General features: G+C 35.1%; 1 protein-coding gene across 2 annotated transcripts in view; it reads left to right on the top strand.

Annotated features, from left to right (window-relative positions):
- The window catches only part of dnajc5ga (DnaJ (Hsp40) homolog, subfamily C, member 5 gamma a), a 70329-nt gene extending 52543 nt beyond the window's left edge, over positions 1–17786 (top strand). The window contains exons 4-6 of one of the 2 annotated variants that reach the window (XM_028796798.2): positions 493–649; positions 2866–2945; positions 15130–17786. In XM_028796798.2, coding sequence (XP_028652631.1) covers positions 493–649; positions 2866–2942 — 234 coding nt within the window. In that variant the 3' untranslated portion in view covers positions 2943–2945; positions 15130–17786. The remainder of the gene's footprint in view (positions 1–492; positions 650–2865; positions 2946–15129) is intronic. The other variant, XM_028796797.2, reaches the window with a different exon arrangement.
- The last annotated feature ends 1154 nt before the right edge of the window (positions 17787–18940 follow it).

Genomic DNA, 18940 nt, shown 5'->3' with positions numbered 1-18940 from the left:
CTCTTTCCCTTCTCCAATTTGAAGCACTATTGTGTGCCTTGATAAGAAGGTCTCAGTAGTTAACAACTTATAATGTGAAGTTTTTCCTTTGACTTTACTTCATAGCATTGTGGCCTTATAGCTGTGTCCTGAGACTGTAAGATGGAAGATTGCTAGTTTAGTTCCCAGTAATGACTGACACTGATGCAAAGCCATTTAGCTTCATGCCTCTCGTTTCTACTTGCAGATTCGGCAGGGATGAACCCACTCTGAAACTGCAGGGATAATAAAAGTTTTGTACTATTAAATATTTTTGTATAAAAATATTCAGCTAAATAGAATGTAAAATGTAAAAAAAAAAATAAATGTAAGGTAACACTTGTTTAGAAACTATTAGAAACTGTTGTGTTTTAGAGTAATTTGATTAAAGATAGTAATTAAATAAAGGTAAAAATATGTAAACATGATATTATTCACAAACTTTTGACTTTGTGCATTTTTTTTTAATCTAAGGTTCTTGCACTATGCTGTGGAATCTCAACCTGTTGCTGCTGTTGCTGCTGCTGCTGTTTCTGCTGTGGGAAATGCAAACCAGAAGAGGAAGATGAAAACTACCAGTATGTTGACCCTGAAGACTTGGAGGCTCAGATTCGTGCAGAAGAAGATGGAGGTGAGCTACATTATATATAGATACAACCCTTCATTATCTCGAAACTTACCAGAGAACAGTCTTTCAGTACCCTTGTTCTAAATCATATAATTTGAGTTTGGGCTTTTAATATTTATTTTGGATCAAATGCTGCAATTTGCACTTATTTATATATGAAATATTCCTTTAATATAAACAATTTTAAACAGTAAAAATGAACATGTTAATATTGTCAACTTAACATATATTGTAGGTATATTGGTGTAGTTGCCATCAAAAAATTATTTCACATACAGTAGTTTAAGAACGCTAAAATACACAAAACAGATAGCAATATACCCTAACTGAGCAGAACAGAGGGAAGTGTTGTGTGAGTGTGAGCATATGTGAAATATCTATGAAAAACAGCATTATTTTCAGAAGAAAACAAATTATTTATTTTTGCTAAAATGTTTTTATAAATTAAAGTATCATTATAAGAGAGAAAATGTTTGATGTATTGTAATTAAGTTTAGAAAAAATACATTTTTTATTTTTTCTGTTCTGTTCTATAAAATTTATGCCCGACTAAACAGCAGCAATCAGATTTATTTAAAACACTTAAGCTGAAGACAACACTTTTTTTTATTAGGGTTTCCATTATCATACTTTTTTGGAAACCTTTAGTCATTTTAACATTAAAAAGCTGAAATAAATTTAATGACATTTTGTTTAGACATTGCTTCACTTTTTATTCATTTCAACAGCTTGTCTGTTAGATTAAAGAGGATACCTAGTTTATAACTTCCTTTTTATACTTGCACCATTTGAAATGAAAATGTAATGCATGAAAATCTCTGCATTTTTTGGACAGAAAACAATTTGTTGATAAATAATAAATCAAATACTGTGTTTAATTTCAAAATGTGTTCGTTGCGGTAATTGCTTAAGTTAGAAAAAATGACTGAATATTTTACTGGGGATCAATAGATTTAACATGCAGGTTTAAATATATTTTGCACTTTAGTTTTTTTATTATTATCACCATTCCAAGACATTATGTGTTGATGGGTTTTTGGACTGGATGGAAGACTATTTGAAGGAAGTTGTCTATTATTCTCTTGCTGTTGTCTTTAGTGTTGAGGGTATATGTCTGTGTCAGATATTAATATATCAGTTAAAAGGTGAAGGAGTCAGTGTTTAAGATCTGCTAGATGCATCTGAGCAAATGCAGGAATATGTTGTTTGTTCCTATACTGTAGTAGATGACTAACAAAACTTTGTTGCTGCATTATTATGGTTTCAGCAGCAGTAAGATAAAGTGATTTACCCATGATCTTTTGATTAAATAAAAACTTAGTTAATAAAAAGAAGCATCACAATTTTTTTATTGCATAGTTTATTTTTATTCCGGCTTTCTTTGTAGTTGTTTTATTTATGTGCCTTTTGATAAAGCATTCTCCATGTAAAAAGTGTGCAGATTTTGCCAGACTAAATTACTCTCACATCATAATTTCTCGATTTTATATGGCTTCAGGAGCAGCTTATGGTTGTTAAGAAATTAAATATAGCTGGGGTTTGTTGTTTGAAATAGTTGATTTGTAGATAGATAGATAGATAGATAGATAGATAGATAGATAGATAGATAGATAGATACTTTATTAATCCCAAGGGGAAATTCACATACTAGATGTTCGCATATTAGATGTTCTATTTTCCTCATCCATGACGAGACAATTAATTTAGTACATCCCGATAAGGTTTATTAATCTAAATATTTAATATATGGTTTTTTTTTCTGTTTTATGGATGTAAAATCCAGGTTGTCAGCCAGAAAAAAAATATTCGCCAAAAGGTAATTTTCACATACAAAAGCATGATGATATGCAGAGAAAGATTATAGACCATTCACACGTATACTTGGGTTGTAATTAATGAGTATTAAAAGAACTTCTTCCACTCCTCAACTCTTGGTCACACACAGACGCACATCATGTGTTGCTTTCAATTTCTTGTGTCAGTTAATATAAAACCACATTTCCAAATATGGTTTTATAAGATGTGTTTAGAGAAAATTATCGGAAACAATAAAATTGTTCGTTCTGACAGTGAAATCTTGTGGGTGGGTTATAATACTAACGTGCCTAATTATTCAAAGAGATTTACTTAATGCCTCAGAGCTGTTGTTGGGAGAGTACTTTCTTTTGACCTCTCCGTTCACAAAATCTTTTTACCTGTTATTTTGTTTTATTTACTAGGTGAAACCATTATAATTGCACAGCCTATTCCTTCTTCAGCCTCTGAAAAATCTGAAGTTCAACAAGAGTCACAATGAGTTGTAAGCTTCCCATTGTAACATTGTTTGTGCTTGTCACCCCCTTGGTTGCACAATGTTGTGTGTCCGCATGCATGCTGATGAATTTGGAAAAATAACTAGTTATTCAATGGCCATTACACTAATTTGCACATTAATTTTTGTTTGCTTTTGATATTTTTTTTTTCACAATTTGTGGCACTGGAAGCCTCCATTTGTCATGCTTGATTTAAAAATGCTGCTTTTGCTGATGTGTATTAACACGCCGAAATGCTAATGTCTTGCTATTGCATGGTTAAAGGTGCTATTAGTGTTTTAATAAATGTTCAATTTGTTGCAATTAGTGTTTTAAGTGCTGCCACTGTGTCCGGCATATGCAGTATTAGAATAAGAAATATTTTAAATTAAGGTCAAAGTACTTCATTTCCAGGATCAATAGATTACTGGGTCAATTGTATGCAATGTAAAGCATGAGTGAATAATGCCAGTTAGTGAGCCTTTTTATGTTGTGAAGAGTACCACGTCTTAAGCAGCATTCTTTTATTTTGTTTCTGCATAGTGCAGATAAAATCAGAAAAGTAGAGTATTGTTTTTCTGGTTCATCATCTTTACTTATACGTACAGACATTTCCTCCCATCCATCTATTAGTACTTTATATTCATATTTTTTAGTAGGTGTAATGTGGCAGTTGACTGAGTGTTGCAATTAGGATTGAACCTTCTGAAAGCAAGCCTGTTGGTTACATTAAATTGGCCAAACATTCTCTACCTCAAACAGAAGAACGAGAAATGCAAAGATCACCTAAACTGACTCCTGGATATGTATCTACTTCACTGTAATATACTTCCAGCTTGCCAAACCTTCCCAGTCACTAAAGCTAATACATTTGGGATTCCTATGTATTCTATATAATAAAAGGCAAGAAAAGTATCTTTGTCTGGAATAGGTGCATTCAGTTTTGGAGTTGTGACCTCAGAATTTTGACTACAAAATTCTGAATATTTTTGCTCCCCATCGGACCCCGCTACTTTCAAAATGGCGGCTATTTGAAAAAAACTTTTTTCTTGGGTCCTAGAATTCAAGGAAAACTAATTTCAAGGAGCTGCAAAGTTTTTACTCAGAATGTTCTTTATCCTGAAGTTTTTTTAACTTCTGAAATTCAATATAAAGAAATATATATTTAATTTCCTTATTTTCTAATAAGTGATTTCTTTATTTCCAGTTTCATATTGCCTAATAAGAGGAAGGATGGTTGATTTGGGAGCATGTCTCTGAGGATTAAAAAAAAAAAAAAAAACTCCACGCATTGCATGGGCTAAATTCTAGTTAATATTTTTCACTGTTTCCAAGTGAAATTTTAAACTTTTCAGGTCTTAATCCATAGTTTGCGTTATTCAGGAAAACAATGTTTCACCAGTAACTTATCTGCTTCTTCATCTGCATGATCCACTAGACTTCATGCACTAACCTGGTGTAATGTGAATCTGACAATTTTCTGTTTCTTTATTTTTGAACAGGTACAGTAAAGTGATACACCCCTCAAATTTTTGTAAATATTTTATTATATCTTTTCATGGGACAACACTGAAGATATGACACTTTGATACAATGTAAAGTAGTCAGTGTACAGCTTGTATAACAGTGTAAATTTGCTGTCCCCTCAAAAAAACTCAATACACAGCCATTAATGTCTAAACCGCTGGCAACAAAAGTGAGTACACCCCTAAGTGAAAATGTCCAAATTGTGCCCAAAGTGTCAATATTTTGTGTGGCCACCAATATTTTCCAGCACTGTCTTAACTCTCTTGGGCATGGAGGTCACTAGAACTTCACAGGAATCCTCTTCCACTCCTCCATGACGACATCACAGAGCTGGTGGATGTTAGAGACCTTGCGCTCCTCCACCTTCCGTTTGAGGATGCCCCACAGATGCTCAATAGGGTTTAGGTCTGGAGACATGTTTGGCCAGTCCAGCACCTTTACCCTCAGTTTCTTTAGCAAGACAGTGGTCATCTTGGAGGTGTGTTTGGGGTTGTTATGTTGGAATACTGCCCTGCGGCCCAGTTTCTGAAGGGAGGGGATCATGCTCTGCTTCAGTATGTCACAGTACATGTTGGCATTCATGGTTCCGTCAATGAACTGTAGCTCCCCAGTGCCGGCAGCACTCATGCAGCCCCAAACCATGACACTCCCACCACCATGCTTGACTGTAGGCAAGACACACTTGTCTTTGTACTCCTCACCTGATTGCCGCCACACACGCTTGACACCATCTGAACCAAATAAGTTTATCTTGTGCATCATCTTTAGAAGAGGCTTCCTTCTGGGACAACAGCCATGCAGACCAGTTTGATGCAGTGTGTGGTGTGGCGTATGGTCTGAGCACTGGCAGCACTCATGCGTCTATTTTCAAAAGACAACCTCTGGATATGACGCTGAGCACGTGCACTCAACTTCTTTGGTTGACCATGGCGAGGCTTGTTCTGAGTGGAACCTGTCCTGTTAAACCACTGTATGGTCTTGGCCACCATGCTGCAGCTCAGTTTCAGGGTGTTGGCAATCTTCTTATAGCCTAGGCCATCTTTATGTAGAGCAACAATTCTTTTTTTCAGATCTTCAGAGAGTCCTTTGCCATGAGGTGCCATGTTGAACTTCCAGTGACCAGTATGAGAGAGTGTGAGAGTGAAAAACACAAAATTTAACACACCTGCTCCCCATTCATACCTGAGACCTTGTAACACTAACGAGTCACATGACACTGGGGAGGGAAAATGGCTAATTGGGCACAATTTGGACATTTTTCACTTAGGGGTGTACTCACTTTTGTTGCCAGTGGTTTAGGCATTAATGGTTGTGTGTTGAGTTATTTTGAGGGGACGGCAAATTTACACTGTTGTACAAGCTGTACATTGACTATTCAACATTGTATCAAAGTGTCATACATTTAGTGTTATCCCATGAAAAGATATCATAAACTATTTAAAAAGATGTGAGAGGTGTACTCACTTTTGTGAGATACTGTATATCACTAAGGGGATCTATTTTTTAAACAGTACACTAGACCACCTTACGTCTTTCCATTGCGGAGTCACAACCACAGATTAGGTTTTGCTGATGCCCAATATGAATGTGTTGTGCAGAGCAAAAATCCACCAACATGAGGACAGGAAGCAATTTAAAAATAGCAGCACAGCTACAAACATGCCCTACACTGGACATTCCTATAACCTTGAATGTACCTTGAAAAGTACACAAAGTTTCAACAGACTGTTGATATTATTATGCACACAATGTTTGACCTTTAACTGTCATTTGAAATAGAAGTTAGTTTTTTTGTGTAAAATCTGAACATTTTGTGTAGGTTTACCTTTTGTTTTTATTTTTTTTAATAGTTATAGGTTACTCAGTTAGCTGATCAACACCTATCTCACAAAGATAAAAAGAAAAATGATATTGAAAATTGTTTTTTCAAAGGGAAGAAGTCAGAAAAGTATTGCTAGAACAATTTACATTTAAATGGTAGCCATTATGAACAGTGATAACATGAAGTGTACGTGATGCCCTCTTACAAAAGATCACCTTTCAGATTCTCAACCCAACACACAGCTATGAATCAGTATTTTATATAATCAATATTACATTAGCAGAGCACACTTGCCAAGGAGTTCTTGTGTCAATCCATTTTTCTGGCTTGTTTGCTTTAAAGATTTAAATTTAGTTGGAAGATTCGATTTTTACAAAAACAATTAATGCCATTGTAATTGTATGATCATAGTTTTGGACTTTTACTGGATTATGATTCTTTGCATTTGACTTTTGACTTAAAGGTCCACTTAGATCATTTTCTTTAAGTAGATATTTGAGAGCCTCTGATATGTAAGGTAATAACAAATATTTTGTACTAAGTGTTAAATAAAAAACATATTAAATATAATGGCAAGAATTATTTACAGTGCCCTCCATAATGTTTGGGACAAAGACATTTTTTTTTTCTTGATTTAACCCTCTGCTCCACAGTTTAAAATTACCAATCAAACAATTCATACTTTAATCAAGTACATATTGCAGACCTTATTTTAATGGTATTTGCACACATTTTGGTCTTATAACACTTTTTCTACATAGTCCCCCCATTTCAGGGCACCATAATGTTTAGGACATAGCATTGGCAAGCATGATAAACCAGTCATATTTAGTACTTTGTTGCATATCCGTTGCATGTAATGGCTTCTTGAAGTCTACAATTCATAGATATCTCCAGGTGCTGAGGAACTTCTCTGGTAATGCCCTGCCAATCCTGTAATGCAGCCATCTTCAACTCCTGCTTATTTTGGGAGCTTGTCCCCTTAGGTTTTCTATTCAGCATATGGAAGGCATGCTCAGTTGGATTTAAATTGGTTGACTGGCTTGGCCATTGAAGATTTTTCCAGTTTTTATCTTTTTTTAGCACATTATGGAAATACTCTTAAATTTAAGTCTGCAATGTGCAATTTAATCACGAATGAATTGTTTGATTTGTAATTGTAAACTATGGAGCACAGGGGTAAATCAAAGAAAAATATGTTTGTCCCCAACATTATGGAAAGCACCATGTAGTTGTTGAATGCTAGTTTATTTTTAGTAAGAAGGCCCTTTTCAAATGACCTTTTTAATACTCAGAGCTACATCTGCATGGCATTTATGAAATACGGAACTAACCTCAGCAACTGTTGGTGCTGTTATTAACTGCAGTTTCTTATATGGTTAATTTTTTTTTAGTTGTGTGGTGTGTTGACAAAATAATACAAGCATATAAATACTATTTCAAAGCAACAATACAGAAATATGTCTTCCCAATCTTTATTTTTTAATAATAAAGTTTAATACATTCCAGAAAATTCCTTGTAAGCAAACTCTCATAATTCAAAAATGTATTAACCATTACTTTCCACTGTGTGTTTATAATATGCATAGCTGAGTCCCACCCATTTTCTTAAAATGACACTATATTCCATAACATATTTCAGTAGTTAATAATAGTTATTTAAAAACACTTAAAAGGCATTCATTAATGTCTCAACAGTGCCACTCTTTAAAAGATTTTGCAAGGGTCTGGCTACATGTGCAGTACTTCTCACAGCTCCTTTCTTCATAGATTTGTGACATTTGTTGCATTCTTTCAATTTGTCATATATAGCATTAGATTGCCTCCCAATTCCCACACTCACCTTTTTCTACAGAGGCAGCAATAGAGCGTATATTGACCACCTACATCTGTCTGGTATGGAGACTATAATGCCTTAGACCTAATTTCCTTGCAGAGAGTGGTGAGAGCAGCTGTGAAAATCATGGAGACATTTCCCCTCCCATGCAGGAACTCTATAGCAAATGCTGCCAAAACATGACCACCAACATTATCAGGGACTACACTTGCCCCCCAGAAAATGGATTGGTTGTCCTTCTGCCCTCTGGCAAACAGTACCAATATATACAATGCAGAACTGCCAGATTTCATAAAGGTTTTGTCCCATAAGCCGTAAGACTCTAAAACAATCATCAATGTGATAATATAATGCTAGTCTGGAGATGTGCAATATATTAGTGGTTCTCTTTTTAATCTTTTTATTCTGGTTTAATTTGGTTGTCTATTCTTGCACATCAATAATCATGCTGGGTGAAGCAATTTCATTCTGCTGTGCAGAGTTGCATGTGGTTTCGAGTGACAAATAAAGTTAACCTTGACATGGGGGTGGGAGAACAAAACAATGTTTACAGGGAGATTTCCCATTCATTTTATTGTTGCTGGTGGAGCACATCATCATCATATTTATAAAAAGTAGTTTTGGATAATAGATATTACCAATGGAGGCATTGACTGCTTTATTTGTCTTTGAATGAAGTCCCTTATTATGGGGTCTTTGCCAAGGTAGTTTTTTAATTTATCAATGCAACAAGCATGACAGTGTTTTAATTGTACATGCCTACTGCGTATAGTACTATACAGAGGTCTTGGACACTTTAGATAGTTATGAAAAATATTTGTCTTAACAGTGTTTTAAAGTTTGAAACATTATTTTACAAAAAGAAAATCAGTGCAATAAAGTCTTTAAAAGTCATTAAAGAAAGAAACTCGAGATAGTAATAGATCATTCTCCAGTTAAATAATGTGGGTTCTTTGTAGGCATAAAGCAACAGAAACAGTTGTGTGAAGGGAATAAAACCAGACAAGGTACAGTAGATGTGACAGTTTGTGGTCATTGTCATACTGCAGAATGATAGTAAGATCAATTGTATGCATCTGTTTGATCCTAACTTCATTCTGCAGCATTACAATAACCTCAAACCCATTGCCAAAATCATAAAATAGTGCAGCACAAAGAGCAATAAAAAGGGTCGCCCACGTAACACTTGGCTGCAGCAGATAGAAGTTCATTTCTGGAGGGTGGGACTGGACAGTGTATCTGCCTAGGGGATTGCCAACCGGGATCCCGAGCTATTCCGTCGTGTGGTGGGCGCGGCAACACACTGTACCAGTGCATGCTTTGACTTATAATATCCACGAATTTTTAGGAGGAGATGAAATGATGATGTGATTAATTACTTAATTATACAGTGTCCTACTCAGGAAGGTTCACGTTCATATTCTGATTTCAATGAGCAGTACATCTGCGGATATCTGTCCAAGCATCCATTCATTTTCTAACCGTGTTTGCAGTTAAGCCATGGGAAACCTCATTCACAGTTGTGCACATAGAACTGTGAGAAACTACGCTGAGAGCAGTTGTAGCAAGTAAACATTTAGACAGGTTTTAAACAAAGTGGTTCTTTGGCTTTTGTGCATTGCCAATGAAATGAGCTGCTCCATTTGTTAATACCAATATAAAGTTCATTTAATGTTTCAGTGTTTTGAGGCACAAAGCACATTTAGGTTAGATTAGATAAAATAAACATTATTAATCCCAAGGGGAAATTCATATTTCTCTATCAATATGACATGAATTGTGCTAACAGAAACTGAAAATCACTAAGACACACAAAATCGTGTCATTTGTTTGGTGTTTGAAGGCAAACTAATGTTTACGAGTATAAACACTTCAATTTGACAATTTGTACACAGGCTAACCCTAACCCCAATAACAAAGTATAATCACTCCTATAAGATAACTGAAAACAGCAGGAGTTCAGAAATAAAGGATTACGGTAAAACTGACAAGATTGATTTCACACGGAAGCATTAAAGTTTGAAAAAATATTACAAGGAAGGGACAAATTTGGACAATTAAAGCTCCAGGAGTTTGTGACATTTGAAATGTGAATGAATTTGACTCTTTACAGAAATATGGACAGTATTGTTCATTTGAGTAATTGGATTATTTTTAATAAAAAGCCATTGAATTTAATTTCTGCATTTGCCATTGTATCAAATTGGTATTGAACATCACAAAAGTTCACTGGTATTGGTATCAAATACAAAAATTCTGGTATCATAATATCTCATATTCCAGTCAGTGTTTATATAAGTGTAATCTACTAAATGTTTTTTAATATCATTAGAATATCTAGACAGTAATTTAAAAAGTAAAGCTGCCTCTTATTGTAAAATAATGTAATTTTCATGTGCTTTTTGCATACAGTACCCTGTGCTTTTGTAATTTTCAGCAGGACTACAGAACAGCAGTAAGCATCCTATGTCTCCTGTGGGAATCCTAGAGGTTCTGCATTCTAGAACATTCCCCAGCTTGCCTGTGCATTAGTGCAGTTTGAGGTGACAGAATAGCAGTAGCTTGCCTATAGTTTTGTGTTGTTTTTTTTTTTGTTTTTTTTTTTACAGTCCGCAGTTATATTATTAAATGCTCTAGGAGTTTATTTGGGAATGCTATAAATCATGCACACCATTATTTGAACTTCATATTTGACAAAGCCTGAACATAATTGACTTTTGTTAACAAATGGACTATGCATTAGTGATAGAGCCAGTAGGTGTTTTATATCTCATACAGTATATGATAATATGCACTCTTGTTTCTTATGAGGAAAAGTAAAAATGTTCACAAGGGAGCTCATGTACAGTACATGATCTTGTAGAACTTCATTAACATACTGTACATATAAAGATGTGAGTTGGCCATCTTGGGTTAATTGTCTTCTAATTTGATACTATTGCTGCTAATATGAACATGCTTGTGAGAACTGCAGACATTTATAAATATACACTTTGTGATATGCAGCCCGGACACACACAGACGGACACCATATTATAGTCCACCACACGTTTATTATTCATTATTTATTCAATAAAGTGCCCAACCCAGTGCACAAAGCACCAATCACCCCTTAACAGTCCTGGCCACAACACAATGCCTTTCAAGTCTCTGGTCCGCCTCCACTCCTCTCCACCACGCTTCGTCTTCTTCCTCCCGACTCTTGCTCCTGACTGGAGGGAGGCGGCCCCTTTTATGTGCCCCGGATGGGCTCCAGGTGCATCCTCAGGACTTCCGTAGCCACACCCCTGTGTGGCGGAAGCTCCCAAGGAGAAGCCGGAAGTCCACCGGGTGCCCTCAAGTCTCTTCCCCCCAGCACTTCCCGGTGTGGCGGAAGTACTGAGGGACAATGTTCCCAAGGCATTGGGGCATCCCCTGGCGGTGACCACGGGCCCCTACAGGGTTGAGCTTCTAAGCTCCGTACCTGTGGTCCCCAAAGCCACCAGGGAGGACGCCCCCTCGTGTCCTGGAGGAGGCACAAGCCCTCCTCCACTCCTCCTAGGCGTCCCGGCCGGGCATGGACACCCGCCGGGCACCACAACTTGTATAAACTGTAGTAGGTTTTTTGTTTTTTTTGCTGGTGTTTCTAATTTGTGTCAAGGCAAGTTGTAAATATAATTTTCATAGACACTTCAAGTCAGTGATGTCTTGAAGTGGCTAAAGTATCTATGTAATTACATTTTTTCTGTTGATATTTTTAATAGTTCAGTTTTATATAAACAGAAAATAGTACAAGGTACAAAGGCACAGAAAAATGTACCTAATTTGCCTTTTGCGGGGGAAAGGGTATTCTATGTTGTCATCTAATATTTTTCAAAGTAGTGTTACTAAAATTATGTTGTGAACATTATTGACATGTGATAATCTATAGCGTAGATGTGTAATAAGATTATTATTTTAGCATTTTTTTCTTTCTTTGATGCATGGAGTTCTAAGTAATTCCAGTATTTCTGAAATATATCAGTGCTGTAAATATTTTTGTGTAGTATTGGTATTTGAAGACTGCTGTGTGCTGTCACATCCAGATTGTGGTTTGGTTTTTATATAAATTAAATTTAGAATGCATATACAGTAATCCCTCCTCCATCGCGGGGGTTGCGTTCCAGAGCCACCCGCGAAATAAGAAAATCTGCGAAGTAGAAACCATATGTTTATATGATTATTTTTATATTGTCATGCTTGGGTCACAGATTTGCGCAGAAACACAGGAGGTTGTAGAGAGACAGGAACGTTATTCAAACACTGCAAACAAACATTTGTCTCTTTTTCAAAAGTTTAAACTGTGCTCCATGACAAGACAGCGATGACAGTTCCGTCTCACAATTAAAAGAATGCAAACATATCTTCCTCTTCAAAGGAGTGCGCGTCAAGAGCAGAGACTGTCAGAAAGAAAGAGGAAAGCAAACAAATCAATAGGGCTGTTTTGCTTTTAAGTATGCGAAGCACCGCGGCACAAAGCTGTTGAAGGCGGCAGCTCACACCCCCTCCGTCAGGAGCAGAGAAAGAGAGAGAGAGAGAGAGACAGAGAAAAACAGTCAAAAATCAATACGTGCCCTTCGAGCTTTTAAGTATGCGAAGCACCATGCAGCATGTTGCTTCACGAAGCAGCTGCACAGAAGGTAGCAACGTGAAGATAATCTTTCAGCATTTTTAGACGAGCGTCCGTATCGTCTAGGTGTGCGAACAGCCCCCCTGCTCAATCCCCCTACGTCAGGATCAGAGAAAGTCAGCGCAAGAGAGAGAGAAAAGTAAGTTGGGTTTCTTCTCAGCCATCTGCCAATAGCGTCCCTTGTATGAAATCAACTGGGCAAACCAACTGAGGAAGCATGTACCAGAAATTAAAAGACCCATTGTCCGCAGAAATCCGCGAACCAGCAAAAAATCTGCAATATATATTTAAATATGCTTACATATAAAATCCGCGATAGAGTGAAGCCGCGAAAGGCGAAGCACGATATAGCGAGGGATCACTGTAAATGTCCTTATTCAATACTGTTTCATCATAAAGTAGAAGGCTGTTGTGCAACATTCAAGATTTTAAAACTGATGGTAAATTCTTTGGGTGCTCTTAAAATAAAATGTACTAATATGTGCCTGACTTAATTCTAACCATCTCTATAATATCATGGTCACTGCACTGTCTTTATGGCCAGATTAGATTATCCTTTGTCAAGGATGGGGAATGGACTGGACCTGGAATGTTATATTATATTTCATCTCCATCACTATGTCTCTTTGAAATGCAGTAGTTGAAAAGAGTTTTCAAACTCTCTTTTCGCTGTCTGTATACACATAAGGATCTTCTTAATGTGACAATGTATTTTCTATTAGGTCATTGTTGAGACTGTTGCACAACCAGTAGGAAATTTAATTAGTGCATTCTGACTCTTCTCCCTTTTAGTTGTGTAAGTGTAAAAAAGGCCATTTTCATCTCTCTGGAGACTAAGAGAAATGGGTAAATAGAACTCAGTGGTGTACTAATACAAACATGCTATGATAACACACTTATTTTTTTTTCTTCCAAAGGTAGATCACAAGGAAGGATCATAGTTGATTATTATGAAAGTACCATATATAAAGTACTTTTTCCAAATATTCTTAGTTGTTTAAGGTCATTCTTTACTAACAGCAAAATAACTATTTCAGTATTTCATGCAACCATTTTATAATTAATTTCCATTTGTTTTGTTTTTTCTTTTTTTCTTTTTGATATTTCTAATGCATAAATATTTTATATAGTGTGTATTTGTTATTCTTAGAAAAATATAAGTTCTATGTATTTGTATCATCTAATTACAGTATTGTATTAAACTCGAAATATCCCACTAAGTAGGCTGTTATATTGATTACTTTATAAAGTTTGACTTAAAATATAAATAGGTCAGTATACGTATTAATAAATAATTTAAATTATTTTTTCTATCATCTCCTCATCCCTTAATAAGGCACATGAGAAGGGCTACACTTTGGAAATATGGGAAAGTGATGCAACCATAATGTTTTTGTCTCTCTCGGGCTGGTAATTCTTTTCTAGATCAGCCCCACAGATTCTCCTTTTCCAGAGATTCCTGTTTTCTGCACTCTCTGGTCCCAGTCCTAATATCTTCAGGGTGCTGTCAATCAGGTCCCACAATCTCTTTCTTTGTTATTGTTATGATCTTTTTCAAATGACTTCATCATTCAGCATCCCCTTTAGCATACATTTTGTTTCAGTAGTTTATTTAGCTAGATTTATCCATAATGGTATTTTCCAACTTATTGTAGACTTTTACTTCTGTCTTCCCTACATTAATTGGTAATTGTTTGCCTCAAGCCCACTCTGCCACCTAATGACAGCTTTTTGCACTTTTCTGCTTTTCTTCCTCATAATGAGCATTCTACAATCTCCATTTTTTATGACATTAGTATACTGCATATCCTACTTGTTTCTGGCTCTTCCTTTGACAATTTTAGATATTTTTGATCCTTGTTTTGTTTAGTTTGTTTGCCACAGCTTGCTTTTTAATTTGCATGTTCCTATGTATGCTAACTTTAAATGCACATCATGCTTTAAGTGATTTATTGCACCCTTTGCTTGGATGATCTTCTAATTCTTGACCATTGCATTCTCGTTATTCCATTAATTTTATATATCATTAAGTACTCTTTTTTTTTTTTTTTTTTTTTAAAGAAAAGTCATTTGCTATAGCTAAATTTAAACCTAATTCTGTTTTGGAAGATATGCACCTTTAGTGATTCTTTCACCAAACTCAGCCTCCATGTATTCTTTCATACCCTTAAAATTAGAATTTTTTGTTCTCGCTATTTTTTTTTTTTTTTGCATCTTGTTTGCTTCTGGTCAAATCTGTTGTTAAATATTTTGTGAAGTAATTGCAGGTCTGACAGGAGAAAAAAATTAAGCCAGTCTTCTTGAAATGATTTCTTCCTTTCATTTGCATACTCATATTTGTGTTCTCTGTTTGTTCAGGTGGTGGAGTCCCAATTATGATCCAGCCAACGTCTGCTGCCAACGAGTCTAGCCAGCTCTTTGATGACTTAAAAACTAACTATAAAACAACTAAGTAAAAAGAGTGGAGTGTTGCCAAGCCATCATGGAAATTCAATCACGGAATTGAAGTGCACGAAACCAGTACATGTATATGTTACCAGCATATATTGTAGTTGCCATTATGTTAGTAAATTTATATTGGTGATTTAAAAATTTACTGTCATTATTTAAAAGTTTTTTGTTTTTTTATATACTTCAGAAATGTTTACGTATAAAAGGAATGGACATTTAACTTGCCAGTTGTTTTACCTGATGTTATTTTTTTCATCTCCCACAGGGTTATAGTCAGAAGTGATTGCTTGTTGCATGTGGGCAAACTAGTAGTAAACACTGGTGACACACTGAATACACAGCAAGTGATTTTTATACAGTTGGTTTAAAAAACAAGTTAGGTGAGCTAAAAAGTCTTGACCTCATTCTTTTATTTCCGTGTACAGCAACAGTAGCATATGCATGCCACTGTGACATATATCCATCCATCCTAAGTGTAAATCTATGCATTTTACACGGTGTTTTTTTCCAGATTCACAATAGTATAAAAATGCATAAATTGCTGACTAATCCTGCTCATGTGCATAACTGTGTTATTAGTCAAGACCACTGAGCTGAATTCTGTTATCAGTATATCACCTGTCTGAATAGCCCTTATAAAACTGGTGCATTACCCCAGAAACCCCAGTTGCCATAAAATGCTGATTTTTTTTTTTCTGTAATAAATGTATAAACCTCTAGATTTAGTACATTTTTATAAATTACACAAAAAACTTGAAGACCATTTGTTATTGAAACCGGGAATGGACATTTGTCATTTACAGCATGTAATGAACCCTGTCATACCAGCAGTCTTCCATATATTATTTTAACAGGATGTTTTTCTGCGCAGTCAGCATTTGTTTGTCACTTTGTCAAATGTTTGATCTGTATTTATTTATAGTACTGGAAGAGAAATTTCCTTTGCTAAACACATTTAAGGTTGTGACTAATTTCTGCTGAACACTATGTCTTTGTGATACAACTTGTTTAGGCTGCTTGATTATTTTTGTACTGTATTCTTTTCTTTTCTCCTGCAGTTTCATAAAACACAAATGATATAAAGAATACATATTTTATTTGAAGATAAGTATAAACTCTGAACCATATTTATTAGGCAAGGCTTTAATTTTTGTGTGTTTAAAATTAAATTTTAATGTATTTATAAAGTCTTTAACACACGTTAAATTAGAATTTGATTAATTAATGCTGCTGTCCTGTTCGTACTGTATTGCCATGTGCAAGGGAGCTGCTTCTCTGCAGTTCACACTTTTTAATGAAAAGTCATCAAGCAATACTTTAAGAGGCCCTTTTTAGTTGCTTAGTAAGAAAAAAAATCTAACTTGACTTGTGGAATATTTAGATAGTTTTTTCAAAGCGGCTGGAAAAAGACTATCATGTACAAGAAGAGATTTTTCTCATATGTTTCTGTTTGGATGCAGAGGGCTCAACAATGCAGGACTTGTAAACCATCATGTCAATATGGATCGTTAAGCAATTACATAACAAGAAGAAAGTAATTTCAGTGCTTTACAAATTTTGATATTACACAAATATTACTCTATAACAACGTAATACATATTTAGTCTTGATAGGTTGATCCTTCATTTCTTTTTTTGTTTAGTTTATTGCTGATGATCACTGTACCAGGTTAACTCTATAGGTCATAATAGTACATACCACAGATGTTTATGTAGCTGAATTTATGCTACAGTTAATTGACTGGGTACAGAAAAATAATTTTTATTGTATGCAATGTTTCTTCTGGAATTTTCAAGGAAGAGTATATGGGATTAATTGTGGTTCCAATTTTCATTTTCTGTGTTTACTGGAGTACTTTTGTATAATTCTGTAATTCTGTAGTGAATAACAGTTTTAGAACAAAAATAAAAAGTTAATATTAGATTTCACAGGCAGAAATCTGAAATAAAACTGCATACTTCTGTGTAAATTGCCTTTATCATTTTTACATAACTGTAATTTAGCCTGTTAGTTATTAATTTAATATCTCGCAGAAAATGAATATTGGCACTTTATGATTTAATAGAGGAAAATTTTAATTGCTTTATTGGTAAAGGAAAGTTTGGAAATTAAAGCTTTTCATTTATTAGACTCTGACTACTTTTCCTGTTTCCCAGCATTAGACAGTCTTTAAATTCATTTAAATTTTCTTTGCTAAGTGGATGTAGGTTTTTCTGTTTTATATTTCATGACCAAAGCACCTACCTTTGTGTGTTTAAGTAAACCACTTGATTCACTTTATTACTTAATCTTTTATGATTGTCAAGGCAGTAGCCACTTTTAAGGAAGCAATGTGGTCAATTGTAAATATGCAGGATTGATATTAAGCTTGACATAGGGATATGGAGTACTTTTTAGCAGATTTCCACAGGTTAGGCATTTTTTATGAAAAAATTTGTTTTAATAGTGTTTTTCTTTTTCGATTGGGTAATTATCTTCAACTTTTAATCATTCAGTCTGTTAATATGCCCTAATACATTGGGAAACATTTTATTGCTTCTGCTTAAAGGAAATAAAATTGTTCAAGTCTTTATATTAAGAAAAATCTGCATAAAAATAAATTCAGAACTATCAGTCTCTGACATGTCCCTGTGATTCTGTATATCTGCTGCAAAGGACCAGTATAGCCATTCACAAAATACTGTTTTATATTGTTGTACCAGGTGGTTATTGATGAACTTCACTGTAAACATTTGTATTTATACTGTATATCACTAGACTGAAAATTAATAAATCGGAAGTTTCTATCTTGTTCTAAGTCTGCCTTTTTTATACTTGATATTAATAATCTAGAACAATTTACTTTAATTGACCTACTTCTTATTCTTTTTTTACTCTAGACTGTTGGTTTTAGATGTATTTTATAATGAATATTTAAATCATGTCTAAAATATTTATACCAACATTTTAAGGATTGAGTCTTTTTTTTCCCCCCAGGCCTATCTCCATGCTATCTGTTTTACTATGGGTCTTCTATACTTACAGCAGTGTGGACATCTTATTGCATTCTCATTGGGAAAATGTGATGCAAATGCTATTGAAACACTGCTCACTATGGCCCCTTGGCTGCATAATCGCTTCATGCTTGATGTGGTAGGCATGGTGCAGGTGTGCTTTTTTTTTTCTTAACAATTTTTATTTGGCATAAGTAGTTGGGTCCACTTTTGTGACTGTTGTGCTTAAACTGCAGCTAATTTCATTCTGGTTCAAAGCATGAGTTGTAGTATGAGTAGTAGCAGCATGAGCTGCCTTTGTCCACCATGCTTGCAAAAGCTATTACAGGCATTGCCAACCTTGGTAAACTCTAGGTGCATCAGTGTAGAAATCTAAGGAATGTGGCTTTATTTTGCATAATGAGCTTTGAAGGAGTTGACCAGTCATTTTATTTCTCAGTTTACAGTCTACGTTTTCTGGAATGTCATTAAAGCTTGGACGTGAAGCCGCCTAGATTCAGGAATATTCTAATGAAGGTATTGTCTCATGTATTTCCCAGCATGAGGGAGAATCATTGTAGATGGGCAATTGCTTTCAGAGCTCTTTTCTGACACTTGTCTATCTATAGCATGCAGGTGTGTAATATCACTCCCACAGGCACATATTCAAGGAGGGCTAATTAGTAAAATGCAAAGAGTCCCTAATGTTGCTTTTGTAAGCACCTAGTTATTTTTTAGGTTTAGCA

Source organism: Erpetoichthys calabaricus, chromosome 3, assembly GCF_900747795.2.
Source record: "Erpetoichthys calabaricus chromosome 3, fErpCal1.3, whole genome shotgun sequence".
Classification (NCBI taxonomy): Eukaryota; Metazoa; Chordata; class Cladistia; order Polypteriformes; family Polypteridae; genus Erpetoichthys; species Erpetoichthys calabaricus.
This window is presented reverse-complemented; position numbering and strand designations above follow the sequence as displayed.